Genomic DNA, 27,989 nt, shown 5'->3' on the forward strand with positions numbered 1-27,989 from the left:
CAGGAGGGGATTTCTGTTTAGATAATGTTATTGTTGACGTTGTATTTGGTGGTTATTGTGGATTATTTTGTCCACAGGGGCCTCCATAATATGAGAGTTCCTTCTTGTAGCTTTATGTCAACAAGTCAGTTAATCTGAAAAGAAAGAATTGCACAAAAAGATGAGTTATGGGCTTTTGAATGTTTGTAATTTTGTCCGATAAATTATGCTGTTAATGTTTAATATTTTTTTCTGTGTAATATTGCATTATGATATTTCTTGCCTCCTTTGAATTATTGCTGACATTGCATTATTGTATCTATTTCCTCTATCACCTGTGTGGAGGCAGATACCAGCCGACCTTCGGAGTTTAGCACTTTGGCCCCACTCTTGTTGTTTTTAATTGTGCTATATAAATAAACTGACTTGACTTGACTGGCCCTGGCCTCCTGTCATTTTGCAGAAGTTGCAGATCACAACCAGCTGGGTACACCTCGCCTCACCCTCCCCTTCCAAGTGAGTCTACAGTGGTTGTGAGATGTGAAAAGCTGTGTTTGGTTTGTCCATCCTGGGCTACTGTAGAAACATGGAGGACTTCATGATTGAGGACCTGCTTCCTCTGAAGATATAAACAGTTCATTCTAGAGTAACAAAAAACACAACAATTCTTATTTTCAGGTGATCATACACAAATGAAAACATAGTTTTGCCATTCCTGCCATATTCTGCCAATAAATCCTTGTAAATCTGACACACTGGACCTTTAATAGGTTTCCTCTTTTAAATATCTATCTAAGAAAGATTTGAAACCCGTTGAGCTTTTCTTTCCTGTATTTGCCTCCAGTCTCTTCTGTGTGGCGTCTTCATTCAGGGGCATTTCGTGTTGCATGGGTCCCCTGATGAGAGGTAGCTGTACACGCTGACCACTGGAAACATGGTCACCGCTCCCAGCAGGGAGCCCAGCTGCACTACAGCTCCACACCACACGAGAGCGCTGTGGCCCTCGTCACGCAGGATCACCCCTATGATCACCTTCACATAGGACAGAGTGAGAACAAAGAGGATCCAGGCCAACACCTGAGGAGGAGCAGAGGCAGGTGAGTTTGAAACCATTTTGGATACTTATATATAGTGTTTGAGTAACATCCCTTCATTTTTACACAAGTAACAGGAAGATAATGGACGTTATTTGAGTAAATGCGGCCTAAACAGTTTACTCACAATGATGACACCACCTGAAGTTTCATTAACCAGCAGTGGACATGGACTCAGTACTGCCATGGCCATTATATAAGCTCCAACTCCACTGCCTATCACTGTGAGAGCTCCCATCAACAGCAGAGATCTGTGAAAGGACATGTTACTCTTACTGTTTAATATTTCAGGGTTTGCTACGGGGGACAGGATCTAATGTTTTCATTTAAAGAGCAAAACAAAATATGCATCACACAAAAGCAGTGTTGCAATATATCATGATCCAAATATGGCACAGTATGCACTGTGGATCTGAAAATTAGATTAAATGTTTTTGATTAACAGGCAACTATTTCTATAATCTGTTGATCTTTACTATTTTTTTCTTTAGCAAAACATTTGCTCACTCCAGCTTTTCCATGATAAGAATTTGCTACTTTTATTTGCCTCTATAGCCGCAACTCACAGTTATTTTCATTAAGGATTAATCTGTCAATTATTCTCATGGTGAGTCATTTAATCTACAAAAAGTTTGTTTGTCCAAGCAACAGTCCAAAACCCAGACGTTTTATTTACTGACATAAGTGACAGAGAAAGGCAGCAAATCCTTACATCAAGAAGCTGGAAGCAGCAAATGTTTGACATTTTTGGTCTGCTTGCCCTATAAATATAAATGAAATTTCCTTGGGTTTTAGACTGTTGTTTGCAGAAACAAGCTCTTGGAAGCTGGGCAAAATTATGAATTAATTGAGAAAATTAGACCAGTAAATTTAATCTATAATAATAACTGATGCTACAGCACTACTGAGGTGTTTGGAGATAATACTCCAAACAAGTTCTGACAGTTTTCGCTTTATCCTGATGAGCATATTCTCATCTGGACAATTAAATTCTTCATTTAGGTTCATTTAGGGTTTTCTAAATAAGAAATACAGTGACAATATTTTTGTTTTTCGTAGGTGTCAGTATCTTGACACTTTTGATACACATGATAATTTTTCAATGACATGTATTTTTCCCTTAAATCCCTGTGTTGTGTCTAGTACTGAACTGCAGCAGAGGTCATCATCGTCATCATCACACAGCACACTGACCTTATAGGGAAGAACATGGCGATGAAGCAGGCGAGAGGGTTTGACACAGCAGCCATGGTGGCTGACAGGTGATAGGCGTTGTTCCCGTACGGCATGCAGGAGTAGGACTGCACCGAGGGAAGCACCACGTTGGTGAGAGCGTTGGCCCAGGCCAGAATCACAAAGATATAAAACAGCTGCATCCAGCTGTAGGAGCCTGTGCCGAAGCTGCTTCTGTGCTTCTGGTGTGCAGCTCTGTATGGATCCATCATGGGCTTCTGCTCCACCCACCTCCTGTTCTTCTGAGATTTCTCTTTCACCCCGTTGGTGTAACGTCCGTTAGGAGGCTCCCTGGCCACGGACGGGTGGTAATTCAGCAGCAGGAACGCCACCAGGCACACCAGCATCATGGCGCTGAGGAAGAAGAAAAACACCTCAGCTGAGAAGTTGGCCGGCTGATACTGAGCCTGGAGGTCAAAGGTCACGGAGCTGTTGGAGGAGTTAAGGGTGTGGTTCAGTGACTGGGTGCTGTTTATGCAGTGGACCACCCCAACACCCTGGATCAAAGCCACCAGAGCAGGCAGCAGGCCGCTCACACCCTCCCCGATGTAGTAGGTGGTCAGATACTGCGGCTTGAGACGCATCATGAAGGGCAGGAAGGTGACGGAGGAGGTGCAGTCAACAACTGAGAGGAAGAACGTCAGGACGAGGAGGGCTACGCTGCGAGGAACACCGGCTACAACAACCGTCTCCTTCCAGAAAAACCCCAGCAGGAAGCTCGCCACTGTGCCCAGGACGATGATCACGTATATGACGGCCGTCTCGCTCAGGGCACCGGGCCGGAAGCGATGCATCAGAGTGACGAAGAGAGGCCCGATGTTGGCCATCTGGATGAGGACGGAGAGGTAAGAGGGCAGGTACCAGCCCTCTGGGATGTGGGGGACAATGAGGGGCAGCTCCACCCACAGGCCGTTAATGGCGACCCAGGAGCCCATCCCGAAGAGACACGCCAACAGGTGGGTGAGAAGGGACATGATGGAGGTGTGTTTCTCTAGATATGGACAAAAAGGTCTGTAAAATCTCATGACACAGAAGATCAGCTGGTAGGCTTAATTTCAAACCTGTTTAAATGCACAATATACCAGTTCTGCCACTAGGGGTTAAAACAATAACAAAAGACGTGGGTGGAAACATTTGGGAAAATGTGAGTAACTCAACAAAATGTATAACAGATGTCAAACATTTTTAATGTGGAATTATTACATTTTATAGCTTTAACAGCTGAACTTACTGAATTTCAAATATGAAACTCTTATTTCTGCCATATTCTGCCAATATAAATCTTATCTAATCTTAAATATCTCCACTAGAAGATGGATTGCCAAGTAAATTGACACAGATATCTAAAGTTAAAGTCTATTAGATGGATTGTAAAAACGTTTTGTAAAGACCTTTATGTTCCCCAGACAGTGTTTCCTAATGACATGACAGTGACTTTTGCTGACTTTTAATGTAGCGCCACCATGAGGTTAACATTTGTGGTTTTTCTTGACATCTATTGCATGGATTGGCAGACATTTTTAAATGCTAAATAATGAAATTAAGGGTTGTGTATTTTGTCTGCAAACAGTGGGGTCATGCTATCCATAAAGGGACAGTTCACCCCAGGTATAGCTATTGGCTGTTGCTCATTCCAGTACAATGAAGCTCAATGCATTAGTTTTTGGCCCTTGAATTGCTAAAAATAAACTTGCAAAAACTGCACATTGAACTATGAAAATCCACAGACATCCTGAAAACTATTTTCTACTTTTGGTGTCTGCCTCCATGCAGAGGGAAGAAAACTGATCACAAGGCCTGCGGATTGTTTGGAGTAACTGAGCGATTTGATAATAATTTCGCAGAAAGTTTCTGAAAAGAACTATGTGATTTATTACAAAACATTGTAACTGTGTTCAGTTAGTATGATAAATGGACTGTCTGTAACCCAGAGAATCTTTTAGTCAGTGCACAGCAGGGTTTAAACAGAGCCGTTCTTTCAAGTGAAAACCCAATTTCCTTTTGATTAGTCACAGAATACACAGTTCTTTAAAGAAAACCTCGAATGAATTTATAACCTTGTTATTATATTTAGACAGAGAGACGTTGTAGAGTTCTTCAGAAGCAAGATTTTGGCATTTGAGCACCACAAACTAAAAGCCTCTTGGCTCAGTTTTGTTGCCAGTATTTTCAAGTCTATGCACATTACACTAAATCAGTCTGTAAGGAAAAATAACTTTTGTTGAAGGGTTAAGACAAGGTTAGGGTTAATATTGTTAGATAGTTAGGATTAAGTGAAAAGGTTATGCATGTAGTGGTTATGGTTAAATTAATGCAGTACAGAAACAAATGTGGCTGTTTCTTAAATTTCTGAAGGGAGAAAACGAAAGTAAACTGCATCATTGCAGCAGCAAAGAAATAATAAAATGAGTAAAACCCCATGATCTGTTTTACTACACAAAATGTCAACATCACAGATTAATGTGTTACCATGAGGAATAATCCCTCTGGTGCAGTGTGACTTATTCCTAAATTTGGTTAATGTTTACTGTTTCATTGAAGTCTTGTCTTCTCCTGCAGATTCTCAGTCACATGAGCTGAGAAGCATTAAAAAATGCTCTTTTTTTTCCCCGATGCAAAGTGCCAGATATCATCCAGGTCAAGTTATTTTTCATTTGATCAAAGGGAGGGTATGGGTTAAACCTGCTTAAAACACCAAGCATACAGCAATGAAAACATGACCCCCTACTGCATTGTAACCATTACATAACATGTGAAAACATCTGACCAATGCATTGTTTATTGTAAGAAGAACGAACGTGCATGCAGTGCAGCCTTTGATCAGTCAGTGAAAGAATTCTCGGAAATACATGCAGCGTTAAAATTATCTGTGACATCTGGAAGCACAGTTGAGTTAGTTAAACTCACTGAATGTGAAAGCGGATATTTAGCTTATGAACGTTAGAAAATTATAGAATCATCAAATAAAACGGTCAAAAACAACATATTTTGATAAAGAGCGCTGTAGATAATACATAATGATAATAATAATTTTATTTATATAGCACTTTTCAAGCTTACGCGCAAAGTGCTTTCCATATTAAAAGATTTACAGAATAAAAGGGGAAAAAAAGTCAGACCATTTAAATACAGAGTCAGAAGCATAAAAGATCATATTGGAACATTTGAAAAAGCATTTAGAGCAGAGAGATACAAACATTTTCTTAAAGACAATAAAACAGTAAAACATTAATAATAGTAGGCCATTCTATAGAAGTGAGATTTAAGAAGTTGCTTGAAACAAAAGCAGATTTTTCCCTGTTATACACAAATTTCAAACCATTTAAGTATTAAATTAATTGAATGACAGTCTGCATCCCTGCAGATACTCACATGCTGTTTGGTGGAGAGTTTGGAGTTTTCTGCAGAGAGAAAGAAGCCAAAGTCCTGTGTGTGTGTGTGTGTGTGTGTGTGTGTGTGCGCATCAAGGGATTAAACCCTCCTTGCGGCGAGCGGGTGTGAGGACATGTAGCCAACCATGACACACGTTTGGTTAACTGATGATTGTCTCAACCCTTAAGAACCTTCACTGTCAGGTCTGTTAGGAGCATCAGTGAACATCACATGTTGTCATTTGCAGCCCAGTCACTCCCATTTCTTTGCCTCGGAGCAATTTTTTGAATGAGTGAGACTCATTCAAGACTCTGCAGAATTCATTAATTCTGCTTAAGGGGATCATGGGAGCAGAGGTGGAAATAAGTGAAGTGTTTACACCGATCAGTTGCGTAACAACATATTTCATTAGTTGATTTAATAAGGTGAACAAGGTATCGCAAATCCCAAACAACTATTAATATAAACTTACGTAACCAAGTGGCAAAAACACAAATGACCAAAAGCCAATCTGTGTCAATTCAGCTGTTCATATGAGGGACCACTTTTTCAAATATTAAAAAGAAAAAAATCAACTTTTGGGGAATGCATTAAAGATCAAGTGTAAGATTTACAGGGATTTATTGGTAGAATATGGCAGAAATGGAAATGATATATATATATTTTTTTTAATTAATGATCACAATCAGAGTCACAACATATAAGTTCTGCCGCCATGTGTCTTAAAAGTTAGTCATAAAAGACCTAGTTTGATGACATCTGAAGTGGCATGGGATCATGGGAGTTGTTTACTTGTTCTGTTTAACAGCCACCAGATCAGACTCAGGCAGAAATAATGTTTACAGACAAGGTAATGTATTAAAGTTTTATTTATGTTCAGTTTAGTCACTCATGTCGGCTTCCTTCCTCAGTCTCTGATGTATCCGACGTGTCGTGTTTTCTATTTCAATAATTATTTAATCCATGTGATCTTTTTCTCTATTCTCAGATGAAATAATATCTATTGCTAGAAGTTTCACAAATCAGAGGGAACCGTCAAAATGTCTGTAATGTTTAATGACAAAAAAAGATTAAACTTTTTCAACAAATCTTTATTGTTAAACAGTAATTTGATAACTTCACTTATCAGCCATTTGATGTTGTACGGATATTGTTGACAGTCAACAACAAAAAAAACAAAAAACAAAAACAATGTCCACGGTCATGAAAAAATGAAAAAGCACCATGAGTCACTTAACTGTTCAAACATGAATCAATCAATTTAAAAATCACTTAATCGATCTATTTAAAATCACAGAACTTAGCACATTATTGGTAAATTAGAAAAGCAGAATAAACACCATAAAGTTAAGGCAACGTTAACAGTTATTCCTCCTCTGTAAACTTCTTGAGAGCTTAATGAAGTCCTTAAATCTGAGGGGTTTACTACGAAGGAAGCTCAACACAGCCAGGCTTTCTTTGCATGATCTGGATCGACAAAGCTTAAAACCGCAATCGGAGATAACAGGTATCACAACGGTGGTTATCAACTTGCTTTGTTAACCCAGGCATTTCGTCTTCAGCATCTGTGTGCGCTCACATAAAAGGGACGTTTGTTGCGTCATTTGACTCTTCTTCCACATGAAATGAAGCGATCACGAGCCACTTAAGTCAAAATCATCAAGTTATAATTATGAGCTGTGGAAAACATACAAAATACATTACGGCAAAAAGCAACATTGTTGCTGAAAATAAAGCAGGAGAAGAAGAATGCTGTCAGAAAATTACTTATCGACTAAATATGGTCTTAATGCTGCCTTTTATTTAAAAATAAAAAAATGCATATTAAACAATAAAACTCCATACAGCAGATTTATACATGAAGAAGTCTGTCTGACACTGATGACAGAGACGTGGACATCACTGAAGTTTTTGACCAAACCGACGTAAAATGAGTGTAACTGATTTAAGATGGTCTGTGATAAATGATGATGAATTTTCTAATCAGTGATCTGAGCAGCAATATCACCAAAACAAAACAGATAAGACTAAAAAGTATTCAAAGTGTCTGTAGTTGTTTCATCATTATTTTAGTGTGTAGATTATATATGATGTCAACAGGAAAAATGACTGCATCACCAAACGGAGGTTACCATGACAGCGTGATGCATACAGTGGCACTGTATGCATCACACTGTCATGGTAACCTCTGTTTGGTGATACAGTCATTTTTCCCGTTTGCTCCAGATCATATTAACACTTTAAATTCATAACCTGCTCCCGACCAGGTTATGAGTTTAGCATCAGTTACCATGGTGATCTAGCCAGGTTAAAAGACAGCCACCTTCGAGACACTGAAAATCCTGGCTTTAGACCCAACATAGCTCGCTAACCCAGTAATCTCGCTTCGTAGTACACCCCTCTGATTTACTGTAGCAGCATAGCTAATAAAATTACCATATCAGATATTAGTGCACATCAAATATTGTATTGTTTTAGATTTCAAACACTGAGATGATATAATCCCTTGTTTACCAAAACTATTCACTCATTAATTAAGTAGTCACCAAAGCCAATTATTGTTTCCTTAAGGCAACATAATATCTGTACATATGGAATGAATTCAACTCTAAAATGACTAGTAAATTATGTAAAATGTTTGTATAAAACATGAGAAACGCAGTAAAATCTAAATAAAACTGAAAATTTGAAATGTACATTTTTCAGGCACAGAGAAATACTTTTAGCATGAAATCAAGGAATGTCACTGCATCGATGATCTGTATGTTTTAAAGTTACTGCATTACAGTTGACTTCAGCACAAATTCATTGTATACCCAACTGTAAATATGTTCTATGCTGACATGGAATCAAAGAGGTAGCCAAACATTTGAAAATAGTCACTGAAATAAAATAAAAAACAAAAAAAAGCACTTCTCGCTTTTCTGTAGAGATGGGACTGAAATTTGCAACCAATGTAAATATTTTCCATCAACTAGACTCAGGAGCAATAAAGGTAGATGAATGAGTTAATGCTTGTTTCCCTGAGTAAATAAGTTCTCACATGGTTTGTTGTAGTGGGGAAAAAAAATCCATCAGCTGCTGTTTTTCTGTAAACAACTTCAACAGCAGAGATTTATTATAAAGTACCACAGAAAAGCACTTGTGGTATTACTGCATACACAGCAGCTAAACAATGCTCCCATTATCTGGGAATGTTTTTTTATGTTCACAGGCTCAGAGGCCCCTGAATCAAGAGAGGATGCCTCGTTGGTGGCATGAAAGGTGAAGCCCAGACAGATCTAGTGCTTCATGCAGGAACAGCAACCCAAAAAGGGTTAAAGCAGTCATTTCCGGTGACAAATGAATCAAAACTGTCTTTAAAAAAAACTGAATTCATACAAACTTTGCATACGTCATTCCTGTCAACTGCAGTTATCCTCACATTCTTGAGCCCGGGTGAACACGTGATAGACGTTGATCAGGGGGAACATGGTGAGGGCTCCGATAAGGGAGCCGGCCTGGATAGAGATGCCGCACCACAGCAGGGCGGCGTGACCCGCCTCGTGGAGCAAAGTCCCGATCACCACCTTCACGTATGAGAAGAGGCCGGTGAAAATAATCCAGGAGATGACCTGCAGGGGGCGCAAACACACAGCTGAAATCAGTGATGGACATGAGAAAAAACAGATGAGGCTTCAGAGACCTGATATGAGAAAAATCCAAGGCTAACTATTGAACCCAGTATCCTGGCAACTGAAACAAACAAACCCACAACTGGCATCACTTTTTAAGTAAAATATTGCTTAATTCTGGTAAGTGTGATAACACATTATCCAGCTGAGCTTGCCCACTTCAAACCAACAAGAAGAGCACAGACAAAAAACACAAATACAGCGATCAGTGTAACAAAGTTGATCCGTCATCCTCATGGACCCCTGTTGGCACATTTCCCACCGTTTGGCACATGTGAACTGAAGATTAATAACAAAATTTAACCATCCTAGCTTTTTAACTGCTGCTGTTAGTTTTCAGAGTAATAATTCACTGGATCTTTATGTTTTACTTTGAAGCACAATGACTGGATTAGGAGCCGTCCCTTTTACCTCCACTGAGTGACATCCTGAAAGCCTGGACGTAATAACTGTAACTGGGAAACTGAGCAGGTTTATCATTTTAGAAATATATCATAAGATTGTGAAGGTTATTGCAACTTCAGCGATATCTCCACACACAGCTCCATTTGCTCACTGAAGCAGCTTCTGTCTGTTTGCCCGTCTGTGACACAGCAGTTATTACACCTGATGTGTAACCAATTAGATATTGCTGTGGAGGACCAGGGCTTGACATTAACTTTTTTCCTCAGTGTCCCATAACTGTCCTGATTTCAACTTTCCCAGACTTAACAACCACTGACTCTCACTGAAGATCTCTTTTTTATTCCACTCATTAAACCTGCTGTACGAGAAAGTACAAAAGGTTGTACACAATCACAGATTTTAACAGTGCAAATTAATATTTAGACACGTTAATATACTGCACATTAGATGACATGTATCGACAATGACCAACAGTAGAATATAATATACAGTGTATAAAGTAAATGGTATTTACACACATTTTGCCTTTCACAAATATTGCACTTTGTGCAATTTGTAAATTTGCAGTAGACTGTATTGCGATTTCAACAAAATTTCGATTAACTGCTCAGCCCTGGTTAATGCCACTTTTAAAAAGTTTCAATATTTTTTCAGATTTTTCAGACGAGAAATTAACCATTTAGATACCCAATATGTGATCAAGTTCCACATAATGCCAATATGGGAATATGCTCAGATGTTTCTGTGATGATAGGTGCTACTCTTGTTGTCACTGGGACAACAGGACATCCTTAATATCGAGCACTGCTGTGGACGGGACATTGAGTGAGACTGCAGAGCGGTAACTTCAGACAGACGGAGCATATCCATAACTCAAAATCGTGAGGCAATCCAAATAATCTGAGTTAGAAGCTGATGTTCAATCACATTTTCTGTTTTGTTTTGTTTTTATACAAACTAATATGTGACAGTCGCAAAGAGTAGGAAATGTCATCAAATGTCTGGTCAGATTCATACTTTAACTTATTCTTTGATCAAAGAGTTCTTTGATTTAAATCGGTCAGCAACTTTAAGATTATTTATTTAGGCAAAGTTTTAACACAACTGCTTCTGTTTTGGCAAGATTTGAAAAGTTTGTGATTTACATCATTGACTGTTGAGGTGCAGTGAACCACATGATTGGCTGACTGTATATAATTGTATTTTCTGTCTTGGCTATTGTTTACAGTCATTGTTCATGGTTGTATCATTACTCACCACTAAAGCCATGCCAGAAGTGTATCCCAGAAGTGGAGGGCAGGGGCTGAGCGCCGCTAACGCCATGAGATACGCAGCAAATACTCCCCCTCCTACAGACAAGAAGCCCAGACCAGTGGACGACCTGGAAGACAAAAATAGGTCCAATAAAAACACTGTAACCAAACACTGTAGTTTTTATAAGAAAAAATTTACCCAACTACCAAAGGTTAAAATAACTGTCAAATATTTAAAAAGCTGTTTGGTTTAAAAAAGTATATGCACATTAAATCACTTTTCTCACCTCAGGATGACAAACATAGCCAGAAAGCAGGCCAGGGGGTTCGCTATGTTGCCGAGGACCACAGAGAGGTGAAAGGTCATGGTGCTATAGGGCAAACAGGAGAAACTCTGCACAGACGGCAGGACCCCGTTGGTGAGGGCATTGGAGACGGCGAGCAGCAACAGCAGGTAGATGTTCTGGTGTGTCCAAAATGTCTGAGCAGGTGGCAGTTCCTCCACCTGCACCTGGTCCTCAGACACTGGTGTCCCTCCGTTCTGTAGCGGGTGTGTTTCCTCTCCATTTTTTTCCCCCGCTGCTTTGTCAGACTCTTGTGGCGGTGCACTCTCCTGTAGCTCTGTCTGCCTTCGTATTAAAGCCCAGAAACTCAGAGAAGAGATTGACAACATGGTACACAAGAACCAGAAGAAGTTCTGGGCAGGAAAGTTCTCTTTTAAATACTCGGGCCGCACTGTGCCATTCACAGTTTTACACTCCAGCTTGCCAACGCCTTGTCCTAAAGCCACGACACAGGGAAACAAGGCACTGAAGCCCTGACCGATGAAGAAAGTGCGAATGTACTGAGTCGGGTAACGAAACATGAAAGGCAGGAAGGTGACGTTGGATGTACAGCAAACCAACGACAACACAAAAGTGAAGACCAGAAACGGCAGTGACCTTTCTTCTCCGGCTATCGTGACGGTGTGTGACCAGAAGATGGCCAGAAGAGCGGACGCTGCCACCGCCAGCAACTGGATGCAGTGGATGAGGAGGCGTTCGTTTAAACGTCCCGGAGCGCAGTGGTGTGTGATGGTCACTGCTATTGGACCGAGGTTCCCAAACGCTATCAGCACCGAGAGATAGGCAGGCAGGTTCCATCCTAAAACAAGAAACACCAGTTATCAGTTAAAGTAATGAGGTATGGATAAAAAATATATTTATCATGATGTCAAGCTTTTTCAGTACTTCTAGCAGATACAACAATGGTTTCTAATGATATCATTAACTTAATTAACACCCATACAATGGGTTTTGGATTATATAAATACTGCATTAATGTGTACTGTATGTCTTTTATTGCTGTAGAAGTCTGAGCTCATTTTAATTCATTTAATTTTATTTAGCCTATCACAAAAATTCCCATCAAAAATCATTTTATGAGCAATTAGTAACTTGGTCCATAAAGTGTAAAACGTCCTCAAATGTCTTGTTATGTCAGAAAACACAAAGATATTCAGTTTACTGCGATAAGAGGACTAAAGAAACCAGAAAACACACAGTACAGTTAGATTTGAGAAACTTAAATCACAGAATTTTAACATTTTTTATTTAAAAAAAAAATGCCTCAAAACAATTAATCAATTATCAAAATAGTTGGTGACTAATTTAATTATCGCTTAAGTTGCAGCTCTACAAGATGTAGTTAAATATAAGTAGAAAGTTGTGTAAATTGTAAAGTACAAGGGCCTTGAATTGCACTTAAGTATAGTACTTGAGTAAATGTGCTTAGTTACATGCCACCACTGCTGTTAGGTTATTCAATCTATAACAATGCAACATATTTCATAAGTGAATAGGTTACATACTGTATGTTGTATGTAAACCTGCTTCTATTATGTAACTATAGATGCCAGATTAATGTAATCGAGTAGTGCGTAGAATGTACTTAAGGGGCGTTACTTAAATGTAGTTAACCTAGTTATTCCACCACTGAAAATAGAGAAATTATCCTGCATATTAGCCAATTATTTGTGTTTATTGGTGCAGTTATGCGTGTAACTACGGTGTATTTAAATAATTAGTCATTCTGAATGGAGAAACCATGACAGTAGCACATCTGTAGTATTCATATTAAATCTGTAACGTTAGCTGGGATCATATGGCAGAAGCTAACATCGCCCAGCTTTTGCTAACATCCCTCTGAGTCCAACAAAGCTCGAAGTAATGAAGCAAAGAGATCCAAAAGGTGTAACTACGCTTTAATAGAGGCTCGGCTCTGATAGTCCACAGGTCAGATAAGGTGAACATATGTTATCTGGAGAAGTTGGACCACTGACCTTCGGGCAGCACACTGACAACCACCGGCAGTTCGACCCACAGACTGTTGACGGAAATCCAGGAGCCCATGGCGAACAGAGCGATGAGCCCGTGGGTCACCGCCGAGCTGCTCCACCAGCTGCCGCACATGGTACCGCTTACTCCGGACACAAGAACAGACAAAGTGCCGGCGATCCCTTTGACTTTGGGTTTGAGTTAAACAATGACAATGTGTTTCTCCCACACGCTGCCTTTAACCTGAACAATGGTGGACACTTACGCAAAGTTCCCGCCCCTTCAGTTGCATTCAAGTACCCTTGGAAATTCCAACGTCACAGTTAAACAGTTCGCGTATTCGGTTGCTTAAGCGTTACAGATATCTGCTTTACTAACAAATCCAACAAAATATTATTATCTCGTTTTCCGCATTAATGACCGTGTCAAGCTATTCCCGAAGACTGTCATTTTATTTCTTTACTGGTTTCTGGGCACAAAACCAGTCCCTAAACGTAACTTAAAAGTAGTAACTAAATATAACAATCTTGCATTTAAAATAGCCCAATTCGTTGTGCGACAGTGGCTGTATCAGTTGTTGCTTAGCAACCACGTTTTTAATGCTCGACCTATTAGTTGTTAGTTTTCCGAGAAAAATGAAGGCACCATCTCAACAGAAATCCTCGTAGACCAGTGGTTCTCAAATCAGAGTCCCCGGCACTCTGCCTGGACGTCTGTGAAGTTTCCAGATTCATTCATTATAAAAACAAATATTAATTAATTTATAAAATGCTTCATAGCTAAACTGATATTTTAATTTAATAAGTGATTGGGGAAGGACTCAAGTTGAATTTAAGTGAAATAGAGGCAGCACAATAGCATCAGCAAATTCTTGTTTATTTTCCCTACATATATTAATTTTAACTTTGTTTCACTCTATATTTCTCCCCTCGTCATCCACGTCCCTCCTGCAGTGGCTTTGCACCCCCTCAGGAGGGCCTGACCCCCAGTCTGGTAACCACTAATCTATAAATCTATAACTCCTAATATATAAACAGGCGAAGTCACCCACATGTCACCTATAAATGGTGGAAACCAACAACATGGCTCTGGTGTCTGTGGGCGGTCATTCAGAGATCTGTAAGATGGACAGTTTTTTTTAATCAACCTCCAACTACAACAACAACTGAAGTTGATGAAAAACAAAACTAGGAAATGTCGAGTATCTCCAACGGGGCTTTAATGAAATGTATAGAAGGCCAAAACGTCGTGTTACAGGGATTCTGTGTTGACATGGTGAAAGTATTTTTAATGCATGTATAATGTCTTTGATTTTTCACATAACTCAGGGAAAAGTGTACGAAATAGGCCATATGTCAAATTGTTCCATGGGATTTACATTACAGGGTATATTTTCTATTTGTTTCCTTGTCTAAGAAAATATTTGCCTTCTGTCCTGCTGACAACTGATGTGAGCAGCATGTCAGCACAGGTCATTCAAAAGCAAGGTTTTCCCTAAAAAGGTTAGGCTTTATTTGACTGTTGCTGGATATAATTAATGCACTAAGTAGCTGTAAATATGTTTAATGTGGTAACATAATCAAAGTTGTCAATAGCTGATATACAATACCATATAGTAACATCAAGCCAAATGGTTGTTGTTCATAATAAGGCTTTGGAGACTCCATTATATTCTAGACAAGTCACTGTTGTTTGGTTCCCTGCTTTGCGCATCTATTTGGAAACATCATCAAGGCTTTGACATTTGGCACAGTGACCCCAAATAAGCCCCTCTCTCATTACTGCCTCCTTGTTTTCCTGAGCTCCACCCAGTCGATGCTTTTATAAGAACGAACTCACTGACATTGCTGATGCCTGTGATGCAACCGCAACTTGACCTTCAAATCTGAGAAACAGAAGCTTATTATGTGACTGACTAAACCAACATCCAGACTGATGGACCTGAACTAAAGCTGGGCTGATTTTGTAACCGTGACTAGACATTAGTCACATATTCACAGGCTGACAAAGTAAATATCAAGAAAATGTGATCAAAGATGTTTATTTTGTTAATGGTTGTTATAACATCTTTTACATCAGCAGTGATTATTGACTGCATGATTACAACTGGTACAAAAAAAATGTTTTCTTCTCAGAAACAAAAATGTTAACTTTTAAGAAAAGCATTGTTACATTACCGAAAGTAGGGCCACAAAAACAAACTTTGTAATTTTAACAAAAATAAAAAAAATACAATATTTACTGTGATAAATCATAAAATGACCATAATATGTCATGTGTGTTTTCAGAGCAGTGGGCTTTTGCTTTCAGGATGACGAGCTTAGCTTTACATGGACAGACAACTGACTTTTATAAACAGCTGATCAACTTACAGTGTTGGACTTATCGTCACTTGTTAAAGTTAAATTACAATGTTACACTTGTCTTACACTCCTGGGGCTTCATTTATAAAAAGGACTTAAGTAGAAAACCAAGTAATTATTTATAAAACCTCACTTTGATAGGAAATGATCTTATCTCTATGCAAACTCTACACTTGACTGAGGTGATTTTCTTGCCGTTTGGAAATAAATGCGCCCACGCCTGTGGTGACCTTTGCATCAGCTTTATGTGATAGGAATTATCAATAAAGGTGTGACAAATTAATAATGATTCGCTCCCAAGCTTTGTGTTTGACTGTTTGTCTATTTAGTCCACTAATAACACGTGCTGCCTGGCTTCAATCTCTTCTGTGATTGCTGGGATCTCGTCTTCCAAACAATTCACTTTTCTCTTTTGGTCCATGATTATTCATCATAAAAAAAGAGAGAGAGAGAGAGAAAGTTGAGAAAACTCATAATTTCAAGGCAACCGTCTTCACTAAATTTCAGCTCAAAAAAAGTTTTACAGACCTATAACCTTTTATTGATTTAATAATTTACTTTTCTTCTTTTGATAAAGTTGAATATGAGTTTTAGAAACCCAAAGGATTCTGTATTTCAATAATTGTACACCCTGTTTGTCATTATGTGGGTGCTTGAAAATTAAAGGATTGCAATTGACAATATTAAATTATTTAGCAGTGTTTACTTTCTTTCCCTTTAAAGAGTTTACTCAACAGTTTCCAAACTCTAAAGAAAAAATTCAACAAAAGATTATAGGTAGTTTAATTAAAAAAAAAGTTTGACTTTTATGCAAAATGCAAAAATTTAGTGAAAACAGTTGGCTTGAGATTATGTGGTTTCTCGCCTCTCTTTTTTTTTTTTACAGCGTTCCTGAAGAAACCCTCATTTGTTCAAACAGAAAACTATGAACATTTTTATAAATGAGGCCCCTGCAGCTTTCCTGCAGCTTTCCTGCAGCCTGCCTGAGCTTCCTCGAGTCTGGGATTTCAACCTATTTACTAAACTGTCTGGCTCCAGCTGACTATTTGGATTGCAGTTCTCATTTTTGTGCACACAACTGTTACATATTGCTCATTTAACTATTGTCACTGAAAATACAGTAACACACGTAACAGCTGGCGTATACAGAACCATACATCACATGGTATTTGTGTGGAATGATTGAGGTCAGTGTATGTATTTCTGCTTAGCTTGTAAACAGAGAATCATATGAGGAAATCACGTTAACCCAGTTTCCTTCCCCTGTCATTCCAAGTCATTTGTCATCCTCTACCATCCCTAAATACCAAACTTTTTAGATGCAATGAGAGCACTCATGGATGGCTGCTTTCACTCTGATCAGTTGTAGAATTCGTTGTGTCTTGGGGCACAGGCTTCATTTTTGTCTTTCTAGGCGCCCAAACTAGAGAGTACCCAGGTTTGACACGAGGAAGTGCGAGCTTCAGCTTCAACATCATTTGCGTGCTGTTGTGAAAAACACCCTCCAAGTTTCGGTCGGTGTTGTTCAGAATCAGTTTCTGGTACATTATCTCACAACGCAATGCTTCCCGTTTCTCTGCTCTGGATTTCCCATCAAAATGCACCATCATTTTGTCGACATCCTGCTGTGTCTTGCATGGGCCTCCGTTTGTGTGCACCGTGGCTTTTATGTAATCCAAGTCATTGTTCTCAGGCTGTTCTTGATGAGCACTTCCTGCCATTTCTCTTCTGTTCCTGTAACCTGTCTTCAGCTGTGGACTGTAGTCACCTTTCTGGCTAGGGTGGGTTTTCTTCCTTGCTTTCAAACTGGAAGATTCATCGGAGCTGCCATCAGACGAACCAGATTGGTCGTCGTCATCTTCCTGAGAGCTGTCCGATGACACCTTCTTGTTTGAGGAGCCTTTGGAGGACTTGTAAGGGTAAACGTGACCAAAGGGATATTCTGCCATCAAGACGGAGAATGTGCAGCTTACCAGTTGTAGGCTCAAATCTGGTGAAGGGACTTCAGAAAATTTTCCTCCTGGCAGGAAATCCTTCAGGTGTTCCTCAGTGACGGCAGCAATCACCTTAATTATCCTCTTCAGGCAAGCTCTGATTAGGTCCCTATTTGTGTGCCAGTGACCACAGTAATGAAACACCCCATCAAAGGTTTTCTCCTGCAATGGAAACTGCAGAAAAACATTTGTGGCCTCTTCAGGTTCCAGCAGTGTGGAAGGATCTTTTGACCAGTCAAGAAACTTTTGGTAGAGGCAGAGTAGGTACTGGCAGAAGAGCGAGTACTCTCCACCACTTTTCAGGAGCTGCCAGTAAGGACCAAGGATTTTGCAGTAAATTATGGCCAGAACACACACAAAGCTCTGTATCACAGAGTCATTGGCATCGGCGGAGACGCTCTCCAGGATAATGTTTGGGCATTTGTCGTTCAGTGAGAGCAGATCAGAGAAGAAGAGAGCGATCTCTCTGTGATGATGAATGAGGCCCGCTGCAGCTTCAAAGTAGTTGTTCAATCGGTTTGACTCATTTACCACAAGTTTGGAGGGATTTTTCTTTTCTTCACAGAAGGCCACCCAGTATTTTCTGTAGTTTTGCGTTCCGGGCATGCGAGGGCTTAAGACATCACAAGCCATGTGAATGTATCGTGAAGTGGCGCTTTCTGCTAAATTCACAAAGTTTTTGAATTTTGGAAGCTTGTCCCGGCCAAGTTTCATATCGGTAGAAAGAATGATCTCTCGTTCAAAGTTCATAATCTGCTGCTCGACGGCATCATGCATGTCGACAAGGAAGTTGGCGTTGTAGTTTAAGAACACCGCAGGGGAGACGAGAGTAATGTCTTCACTCAGTGAGTCAAGTTTTTTCTCAAACTCCGCCATGGCTGGATGCTCCTTGCATGTGAGAATATACTGATTTTTGAGGAGCTCCAAGGAAACTTCCTTGCACTCTTTGTTTTTCCCACCATATACATTTGACAGCTTTTGGACAGACAGCATTGCGATGTCAAGCAGGGTCAGGGACTCTCTTTTATCTGAGGTTTCGTTTTCATCTCCATTGCTGGAGACATCCAAGTCCTTGTCATTTTCACCACACACAGCCACCTCACACTGCATGATTTCAGTGCCCTCGTTTTCCTCCTTGATTGTAACATCGTCTCTTTTCATGCGTTTCTTTGTGATCATTTTTGGTACTTTTTTGCGCACCAGCTCAAATGGACTTTGAAGCAGACCTTCCATCATCACATTTCTCCTGTGACTTCTCGTTTCATAATTGCGACAAAGCACATGTAACTTTTTTACCTTGCCTCTAAGGACTCTATATGCCTTTTGAAAATCCCCATTCTTACAATACTCGGGTACAAAGTTTCTAAGCCAAACAACTAACATGACTGGTGCAAGTTTTTCCCTGGTGGCAAAGTTGCTCAGCTCTAGAATCAATCCATTTGTGACCTCAATCGACTGTGCTCGCTCTGAAAAATCGCTCATTTCCAAAAGATGTTGCCGTTCAACTCCAATGCTATCACATATTGGGCCAACAAAGTTAAAGTTGACATCTGATGCTAGGAAGGTCAGCCTGGCATCACTTCCCAGACTCAATGTTGTTGCGACGCCTCTTTCAATCAAACGACGAAAGTTAGCTGACTGATGACTGGGGAAAATCTTCCTCAGCCAGTCCACAATGGCAATCCAAGGAAAATTATTGTCCTCTCTCAGAAGTCCGACTTGAATCAAAAGTCTGTTCTTGCATGGTGCCACCTCAAGCTCTAATCCCTCTCCTGACTGAGGACCAATGAAGTCTGCGACAAGCTTCCAATAGTATTCATCTCCTGAAAAACAGAAAAGTTCACAAGTGAGGAGAGAAGTAGTGTTTGACCAAAGGGTGCGTAAAGAATAGGTGAAGGTGGGGATTGCAAATAAAATTTAACTGTACTTGATTAATTTGTTTCATATCCATGCTTTCAAAAAATAATTATTTGTTAACCAACTGAGATGCAAAGTTTTCTAGAAATACAGGGATTGCGCTATGAAAATACAATAAATAAATAATAGAAAACTGTTCAGTAATAAAAATATTATATTGAGAATTATCTTATATAGCCATCTCAATAACAGCTTTTTTACATGACCACTTTACTTTAAAAGTTTTCTACTTACTCAGATTAGCTTCAGTTACAGCTGCTTTACCACAAAGGGAGAAATCTTCACCCTCGTCCATTGTGTGCTGTTTAAGAGAGAGACAGCAGAAAACTTTTAACTGTCAGCATCCAGAAGCATAACCACTTAAAGAGGAAAGGGGATGTGCAAGTAGTATCAATTAATCAGACCTTAAGTCCATCTTAAAAAATGAGTGAAACTATATAGTTCAATTTTGATTTTTAATGTCCATCATCACTGTTATAACTATGGCTGTTTTTTTTATTACAGTTAAGGGTTGCTCACTTTTATATCAGTTTGCAGTACCTTTGGGTTCATTCAATCCCGAAAAGCAGAGAAAACTAATTTGGAGACTAATACTAATACAAATGTATTAATCCTTCACAATGGATAAAAAATAACTGCACGAACAACAAACAGTTAAAATTTACTTAAACTTGATGGTTTTCACCCAGTTTCATACAGTGTGTGCTCCTGAACGAGCAAGGAGATGAAACAGAACAGGAACAAGTGTCATACGTTCAGTGTTGTCCAGGAGAATGCACTGCTGCAGAAAAATCTCTCCCCTTAGCATCAGCATGCACAAAGACACAATACTGAAGCTCTGTGGAGGAAGAGGTACTCTTTCCCTGGCCTACAAAAGAACATATAAGAAAAGTTAACATTTTTTCACATATCACTGTTGGGTTAGAGGTCATTCTAATACACGTCAATGTAGATAGATAGACAGATTTGACATTTGTTGAATAATAACCGGCAGAGCCTTACTGTTAATCATTCTGTTTGTTTCTCTTCATACCTTAATGTTTCATATAACTAATATGCTGCTAAAACTGTTAAAATAAAACTTAAACTGAGAAAAAGACATGCATTTTGTATCTTATTAATTATTAATAGTGACTAGCTTATTTTTCTAAATGTTTTCAACTATCGTGAAGGAATATGCATAAAACTTGCAACAATAATGTCACGATTAATTAGTTTATCGTTTAGCCTATCTATGAAATTTTTAAAAACTGTTCATTACCACTTTCCAGACCCCACAGTGATGTTGTCAAACTGTATTATGTTACTTTGAGAGGTGTTTCCAATATAAAGTCTGCCTTTATCAATAAATAGTGTGGACAAAAGTTTAAAAATGCTTCTCTTCATGACACAAATGCAACTGCACAACAGCAGATGGGAGGTGGGGGTCCAGGCTATGCAGGCAATCCCTCCTACCTCCCACCACCTACAGCCCCAGAATAGCTTATACTAGCTGCACACATGCAACAATATGGCCGTGTTTTCCTTTTTTCTCATGAAATTCACATATACATAACAACCCAAGACGATCTCTGTGGTTTACTGGCCCAAACTATGTACAGAATACAAAAGCATGAAAGCAAAATCTGCATCTGCAAATGAGTGCTAATGTTAGCCTTCTGAGCAACTTGCTCGTGTGTTAGCATCATCTTTACAACAAACTAAAGTGCAGTAATTCGTGAATGATGGCAGAGCACATTAGCTGCCCTGCATCTTGTAGTTTTAACAAATATTTTAAAACGTTAAATACACAGCAAAGTAGCATTTAAAAATGGAAGTTCTTACCCCGAAACTGGAAAACCGTGGGAACTCCTCCACGCTCCTCACAACCTCAGAGCACAACACACTGTCGAGGAGCCAAAACAGTGAGCTGCTCAGTGATTGGCTCGTTTTACAGAAGGCGGGCTGTTGACGAGGTCTCCACCAATCACACAGAGGGTGTGAAATGCATTCTGGGTCTACTAGACTGGCAATTGCTAGCTGCTTTTGTGAAGTTGTGTACTAGCAGCAGGTAATGTATAATAGCAACACAAAGTGTGCTCTTATTATTTCACAAAGTGCCTCTGTTAACTGTATTTTATGTTAGCGTAGCAACAGTTGCTGTGCCATTGTTCTGCTCCGTTTCGTTGCATGGCGGCTTGTTAACTAGTTAACGTTAGCTTAATTACCGAATAGCTAATATGATTCATTTAACGTTAGCTAACAAATTAACGTTCCCATTGATGTTATAATTGGTAAATTTTTAGTTTGTGTTTACAACGTTAACGTTGTTGTCTCATGAATGTAATTCATTTGCTAGTCTTTTTCCCCCATTCATTCTGAAAGAAAATAGCCGACAATAGCTGGAATGGATGTGACTGTCTGGTCCTCCGTTTACAAACAATTGTGACTTCGAATCGAACAGAAAGATGCCTCTCATTCTTAATACTCATGTGAAATTAAACTCATATTATGTCATACGTGATTATTATATTTTGTTTTTGTATAGTTAATGCAGAGTGATGTAATTGGTGTAGAACCATAAAAACTTGTTGTTGTTACGTTTCACCACTGTGAATTCCTGTTGTTTTCCAGCAAAATATGCTAGATATGGGACATATGGCAGATGTGTGCAAAAACTAAAAACTATGATTCCTAGATAATGCATCACTCATACAGCAATGTGTTATAACTGTACTCATCAATGGCAGTGCAACAAATACATCTATGGCTTACTGACTACCTAACGCCAGGTTGTGTTATAAGAGCTGCAACCATTAATTGAGTAGTTGTCAACTATTAAATTAATCACCAAGTATTTTGATAATTGATTAATGAGTTTAAGTAATTTTATAAGAAAATAAAGTAAAAATTCTCTTCTAGTTTCCTAAATGTGAACATTTTCTAGTTTCTTTACTCCTCCATGATAGTAAACTGAACTTTGGTTTGTAGACACAAAAAGATATTTGAGCACATCATCTTGGGTTGTAGGAAACACTAAATGACATCTTACACAATTTTCTGACATTTTATTGACCAAACAACCAATCATTAATAGAAAAAATAATTGGCAGATTAATCGACAATGAAAATAATCATTAGTCACAGCACAGTTTTTTTTCCTTTGAAGAAAGCTATGCATTTTGCCCCTAACCAAGTGCAGGAATCTGCTGGATTGCACAAGATTGTACCGATGTTTGTGTTATATTACTATCCCTTTGTGTTTAATTTTGTTTCATCTTCAATATACTTCCAAAAATATGTATTTAAGTCATAATGTGACTTCAACATGAGATTCAAGATTTAAGATTCATGGTTAACTGGTTACTGGTGTACTGCAAATACTAGATATGATTGCAATCTAATGAGTTACTCTGTTGTTTTTCCTTTTTCCCCATCCATTCTTCTGTATTTCTCCTCATTCACTATGTACATGACACTCAGATTGTTCTTATTCTGATTCTGTCTTCAGATGCTGACATTTCTCTTATCAGCCAGCGCGTGGTTTTCTTGGAATGAAGCTCATGATAAAGACACCTAGCAGCACATGATGGATTCCTCTGAAGCAGAAGACACACCACCCAACACATCAAATACATCAGGTCAAGGAGAGGATGGACCAAAGCCAAAGAAGGTATCTCTGAAGAGGACCAGAGGTAAAACAACAAATGAAAAAGCCAAGAAACAAAAAAAGGCCAGGGCCTCCCGGACTGCTCGGCCTGGCTACACTGTCGAACAAGGGGAAGATATGCTTCTTGTCATATCGAGTAGTACTTCACAGTATGATGGACCAATCTGGACTCTCCCAAAGAAGGGAAGCAAAAAGAAGAAGCTGACTAAAGCAAAAGGGAAAGAAAAAAAGAAGAAAAAAAAGACAGTGTGTGTCAAGCCAAAACCAGCAAATAATCCAGGTGCCAAGGAGAAAGAAGACAATGATTTGTCCGTGCCACAGAAAACAGACCACAGATGGGGTCAAAGTCTTCCTGAGGAGGTGCTAATCAATATTTTTCAGAAGGTGGTTGTCCAAGATGGTGCTGTACCATTTCTATGCAGGTAACAATCTCATATTTGATTTGATGTAGCTGGGATGATTGAATACTTAAAAATCCCAGATACAGTGGTATCATTTGCTGACTCTCAGTGGAAATACATCATGATGTTGATCATCATATTGTTTTATAGTTTTACTAATTGATATTGTCCATCTTAATGATTCCAAAATTGTAATTAAATACTTGCAAAATAAATTATACTTGGGACTGTGTGATACCTGTTTTAGAGGAGAATTCTGTAATATATTTACTGTAATAAATCAAAATTTCCATAATATCAGAAATTTGGGAAACCTGCTAAGTTAAAAATACTCACTTCCCTGTGAACTCCTTTGAAATTTCCATCCCGGGCCCGAACAACTATTTTTGTTTTCTTGTGTCATGTTAATTAGGGCTCAAATTCATGTTGTATGTTTGCCGAACAGGTAAGTGTCTCTTAGTTTTAAGAAATCCTTAAAAACCTTCAGAAGGAGTAGATGTTTATAATGCTTAAATTGAGCAATCTGTTAATATAGTCTATCAGGCAAAATGAAAGGATGAATTATATCATCCAGCTGGAATCCTGTGTTATTTAGAAACCATAACTTGCACACTGAACTAAAACACCTTTTTATTCTGTGTTTCTGGTGCAGGGCGGGCAGAGTTTGTCGTCTGTGGAACGCTGCCGCCTCCAGTCCGGTCCTGTGGCGTCAAGTGACTGTGGGTTTCTGCTGGATTGCACCAGGGAAATCCCAGCTGCCTAAAACTGTGGCGAAAATCAAGGACACTTTTCACTGGCTGGCAGAAAACAGGTCTGTGTTCTTCTTCTTTTTTTTTATGAACAGGTTTGACATGTGAGTTGTGATTTAGTTTGTGCTTAGAGGCTGTATATTTATTATTCCTGTATCATCTTGAAAATTAGATAATAAACTGTATTTCTTGTTTTTTAGATTCTCTCAGCTACAAGACTTCTCTCTCTGTCACTGGACAAAGAATGTCAACTATGCTGTTGAGGTAAGCGATCAAGAGTTGATCTCTCTTCTTTTCAACTATTACTTTATAAGCTTCTGAAGTGAAATGATCCAATTAATTTTTAATAATCGTTCAATTGTTTGTGCCAGTTATTTGTTCATTGGTAGGATTAATACATCTCCTTAGAATCTGGGAAATTATATACTATATTATATATATATTATCACTACTTTTAACAGACAAAACAATTAAAATAACATCATTATTAGTAGAGTAATGTAATAAAATATTCAAGTTAGCACTCATCTTTAGGCATTGTTTCGTTACAAAATACTGCCTGATATATTATAGGTTACATTTTTCAAATTAAATGTATCAACATATTTTGTGTTTGTATGTAATGTTTGTATTGTGTTCTTTTTATGTTGGGATCAAATTTAGGTTGTGGCGCAGTTCTGCCCTCACCTTCGCTCCCTCACACTGTCCCACTGTACAGGCCTGACAGCGAAGGCCTTCCAGAGCCTTGGTCTGCAGAAACGGTCTCTGCAGAGCATAAATCTCCAATATTCACAGGTAGAACCAGCTCAGAAAACATTTTTTACAGAATTTTTTACAATATTAGTTTCATAATGGATGCATCCTTAAAAATGATCAGCAGCTGTCAGCCTCATAGCTGACAGCTTCAGGTTAAGGATATTAATTCAATCACCCTTTTTTTGTACAGGGTGGTACAATGAGAGCAGTTCAGTCTGATTTGCATGCATGCCTTATGCACACAAGACAATAAAAGCAAAAGTCCTACAGTTGAGCAAACATAAAACTGCAAATAAAGAATAGTTATTTGATTTTTACTACCCGTTTAGTTACATATAGAATTGCAGATTTGTAGAAAACTTGTTTTTTTTCTGTAGTTTCAGGTTGAGGGACCCTTGGAGTACCTTGAAAATCATGGGAGCCAGGTGAAGCAAATTTTGTTCACTCAGGGTTATGGACTGAAAAATGACAGACTTCTGACTGCCATCACTGTAAGACTCCCCTCCTTTTTTTTCCTACATGTGTTTTTTGTTATGTATGCGTCCCGTAAACACATCCCGAGACATGGAACACAAATTAACTTGTTATATACAACATTTGTTTTTTCAGAGGGGATACTGCCCTGATTTGGAGTTGTTGGAGGTCAACACAAAGCTCGACGATAAAGACTGTGAACTTCCCATTTGCATCCGGGCACTACAGACAGCATGCCCAAAACTCAAGGTAAAAAATATAAATCTAAGACTTCAATTCTCTGTACCACCATGACTATATGTAAATCTGACTGAATTAGGATTGTAATTGTATGATAATGTTTCATGTATCTGGCACTAACATTTTCTTGCTTTGGAGGCACAATGCTGCTAAATGAAGACACTACTCATTATAAATACTCAATTTTGCAGCTCTTGTGTACATATGAACTATATTTCCATTAGAGACATAACAATTAATCAATTAGTCGATGGTCAGAAAATTAATTTGCAACTATTTTGATAACTGATTAATGGCTTCAGCCATTTTTCAAGATAAAATGCCAAATTGTAGTGGTCACCAGCTTTTGAAATGTGAGGATTTGGTGCTTTTATTTGTCATAAATCACTGTAAACTGAATATCAGAGTGTTTTGGACTGTCACTGGGCAAAACAAGACAAATAAACATGCCACCTCAAACTCTGACTAAATATAATGGAAGTTTCACTTTTTTCTTTCTATTTTATAAACAGAAATTGAGGAAATAATGGTCAGATTAATTCATAATAAATATATTATTTGCAACCCTAAATTCTCTTGTTAACTGTCAGTGATTTCGCACTTTTCATGTACGTGTGTTGCCAGTGTGTAATGAATAAACATATATACACCATGTTCATCCATAAAACGTCTACATTTATTGTATTTCCCATCAGACCTTCCGGATGCTGAATGTCAGACCTCTGCCTAAGACAATGCGCACTGGCCCCGATTCAACATCAGGCTTCCCGTTACTAGAGGAGCTCTGTATCGCAACCCCGTCTTTTTCCTACATAACCGACAAAGATTTGTGGGACATTCTGTTTGGCTCCACCAGGCTGCGGGTGCTGGACCTGCGGGGCTGTTCGCGAATCACGCCATCTGGTCTCGCAACACTACCCTGTCTCGGTAGGGCCAAGTCATTAGGTTTATACTTTGGGTTAACTTGGCTAAAGTTTGGCTTATTAATTGGCTTAAGTATGATTTAAAGTGGGACTTTTACTGTAAGGCTTAGTTTGGTCTTTTCAAATTTAATCCACAGTGGACTGATAGTGTATTGGAAGTGTAGAAATACTTGTTTTTTTATACCTCATACCTTTGAGCACTTACATAATGGTCTAGTAATTATTTTGATTTTACTGGTGAAATACTCTGCTGTATTTCTAATATTAGTGGTCTGTATCAGCATCAAAATCCCATTTATTGATCAATCTTACCTTCTTCTTCTTCTGTGTGATTTGGCAGAGCTTGAATGTCTGTTCTGGGGACAGTATTTCAGCAGCAATTCTCGGTTGTCATCACCTAAGACAGGACTTCACATGGTCACACAGAAATGGGGCCAAACATTGCAACAGCTTGACATCGCAAATCAGCTCTTTGCTGAGGAGGATCTGGAGGTAGCTTTGAGTCACCTTGCTCCAGCAACAGAGACAGATACCCTGCGTTCACTCAACCTGAGTGGGACCAGGAGCACACCACGTGCACTCAGGTACTCAACAGTAGATTTTTCTTCTTAACTCTACCAGTACAAATAAACCAGTATAGTATGAACCAACACTTTTAAGAGACGGTTTGCAGCCATACAGGACTGATAGTAAATCAGATATTAACATTTCTAAATCATGAGTACTGCAGGTTTTGAAAATATTTTTTTATCTGTACTTTGTTTTGCAGGTCAGTTATCAGCCAAACAACTGCTCTTAACTACCTCAATCTTTCATCCTGCCGTTGTCTTCCAAGAGGAGTGAAGAGAATTTACCGCGGCCAAGAAGACATTCGCCAACTGCTGGACAAACTGGGCTAGTTCACACAGTTACAGAAACCGTGTGCCAAAGTTCTGAGGCATACTTGAATGTCTTAAAATCTCTTTGTGGATAATTTTGTTTATGTGATGTGGATGTTTTACCCACAGGTGCTTTTGTAAATGTTGTGTTATATGTGTGCTGTTCACACAAAACAGACAGTTCAAGCAAAAATACTCTTACATTTACTGGAAAGCAGAAACCAAGGAATCCAGTGAGAAATCCTGTTGTTAATGTCAGTAAGAGTACTGTCTATATGTAGCTTAAGGAGTTACGTTGACATGTTGGATTGGAATACATT

The 27,989-nt window shown here is 38.8% G+C and overlaps 4 protein-coding genes across 4 annotated transcripts; 1 reads left to right on the forward strand and 3 right to left on the reverse strand.

Annotated features, from left to right (window-relative positions):
* Positions 1–235: 235 nt before the first annotated feature.
* Positions 236–6,328, reverse strand: slc52a3-2a (solute carrier family 52 member 3-2a). The gene is made up of 4 exons (XM_084739794.1): positions 5,679–6,328; positions 2,268–3,297; positions 1,201–1,324; positions 236–1,056 (listed from the first exon to the last, which is right to left on the reverse strand). Exons 2-4 carry the CDS (start codon positions 3,278–3,280, stop codon positions 847–849), a joined length of 1,347 nt encoding a protein of 448 aa, XP_084595920.1. The 5' UTR covers positions 3,281–3,297; positions 5,679–6,328; the 3' UTR covers positions 236–846.
* Positions 6,329–8,076: 1,748 nt separating this feature from the next.
* On the reverse strand, positions 8,077–13,590 carry slc52a2 (solute carrier family 52 member 2). Its single transcript, XM_084738731.1, has 4 exons — positions 13,331–13,590; positions 11,298–12,153; positions 11,015–11,138; positions 8,077–9,292 (listed from the first exon to the last, which is right to left on the reverse strand). Exons 1-4 carry the CDS (start codon positions 13,458–13,460, stop codon positions 9,083–9,085), a joined length of 1,320 nt encoding a protein of 439 aa, XP_084594857.1. The 5' UTR covers positions 13,461–13,590; the 3' UTR covers positions 8,077–9,082.
* A 3,063-nt stretch (positions 13,591–16,653) lies between these two features.
* Positions 16,654–21,690, reverse strand: LOC146313252 (uncharacterized). Its single transcript, XM_084739971.1, has 4 exons — positions 21,424–21,690; positions 20,353–20,467; positions 19,834–19,900; positions 16,654–19,505 (listed from the first exon to the last, which is right to left on the reverse strand). The coding sequence occupies exons 3-4, from the start codon at positions 19,892–19,894 to the stop codon at positions 17,023–17,025; spliced, it is 2,544 nt and encodes an 847-aa protein (XP_084596097.1). The 5' UTR covers positions 19,895–19,900; positions 20,353–20,467; positions 21,424–21,690; the 3' UTR covers positions 16,654–17,022.
* A 1,067-nt stretch (positions 21,691–22,757) lies between these two features.
* Positions 22,758–27,968, forward strand: fbxl6 (F-box and leucine-rich repeat protein 6). The gene is made up of 9 exons (XM_084739972.1): positions 22,758–23,670; positions 24,302–24,460; positions 24,599–24,662; positions 25,062–25,193; positions 25,532–25,645; positions 25,764–25,877; positions 26,564–26,795; positions 27,132–27,375; positions 27,561–27,968. Exons 1-9 carry the CDS (start codon positions 23,165–23,167, stop codon positions 27,688–27,690), a joined length of 1,695 nt encoding a protein of 564 aa, XP_084596098.1. The 5' UTR covers positions 22,758–23,164; the 3' UTR covers positions 27,691–27,968.
* The last annotated feature ends 21 nt before the right edge of the window (positions 27,969–27,989 follow it).

The sequence above is a fragment of the Lutjanus erythropterus genome, chromosome 16, assembly GCF_056507025.1.
Source record: "Lutjanus erythropterus isolate fLutEry1 chromosome 16, fLutEry1.hap2, whole genome shotgun sequence".
Classification (NCBI taxonomy): Eukaryota; Metazoa; Chordata; class Actinopteri; order Lutjaniformes; family Lutjanidae; genus Lutjanus; species Lutjanus erythropterus.

Excerpts from the sequence above, each read along its gene's own strand:
- slc52a3-2a (XM_084739794.1), bottom strand. The coding sequence starts at position 3,280 with ATGTCCCTTCTCACCCACCTGTTGGCGTGTCTCTTCGGGATGGGCTCC. Across the intron at positions 1,325-2,267 it reads GCCATGTTCTTCCCTATAAG|ATCTCTGCTGTTGATGGGAG; the intron begins GTCAGTGTGCTG and ends GTCCTTTCACAG. Across the intron at positions 1,057-1,200 it reads CTTCAGGTGGTGTCATCATT|GTGTTGGCCTGGATCCTCTT; the intron begins GTGAGTAAACTG and ends GCTCCTCCTCAG.
- slc52a2 (XM_084738731.1), bottom strand. The coding sequence starts at position 13,460 with ATGTGCGGCAGCTGGTGGAGCAGCTCGGCGGTGACCCACGGGCTCATC. Across the intron at positions 12,154-13,330 it reads TGTCAGTGTGCTGCCCGAAG|GATGGAACCTGCCTGCCTAT; the intron begins GTCAGTGGTCCA and ends TTCTTGTTTTAG. Across the intron at positions 9,293-11,014 it reads CTTCTGGCATGGCTTTAGTG|GTCATCTCCTGGATTATTTT; the intron begins GTGAGTAATGAT and ends CGCCCCCTGCAG.
- LOC146313252 (XM_084739971.1), bottom strand. The coding sequence starts at position 19,894 with ATGGACGAGGGTGAAGATTTCTCCCTTTGTGGTAAAGCAGCTGTAACT. Across the intron at positions 19,506-19,833 it reads TGTAACTGAAGCTAATCTGA|GAGATGAATACTATTGGAAG; the intron begins GTAAGTAGAAAA and ends TCTGTTTTTCAG.
- fbxl6 (XM_084739972.1), top strand. The coding sequence starts at position 23,165 with ATGATGGATTCCTCTGAAGCAGAAGACACACCACCCAACACATCAAAT. Across the intron at positions 23,671-24,301 it reads GCTGTACCATTTCTATGCAG|GGCGGGCAGAGTTTGTCGTC; the intron begins GTAACAATCTCA and ends TTTCTGGTGCAG. Across the intron at positions 25,194-25,531 it reads TAAATCTCCAATATTCACAG|TTTCAGGTTGAGGGACCCTT; the intron begins GTAGAACCAGCT and ends TTTTTTCTGTAG.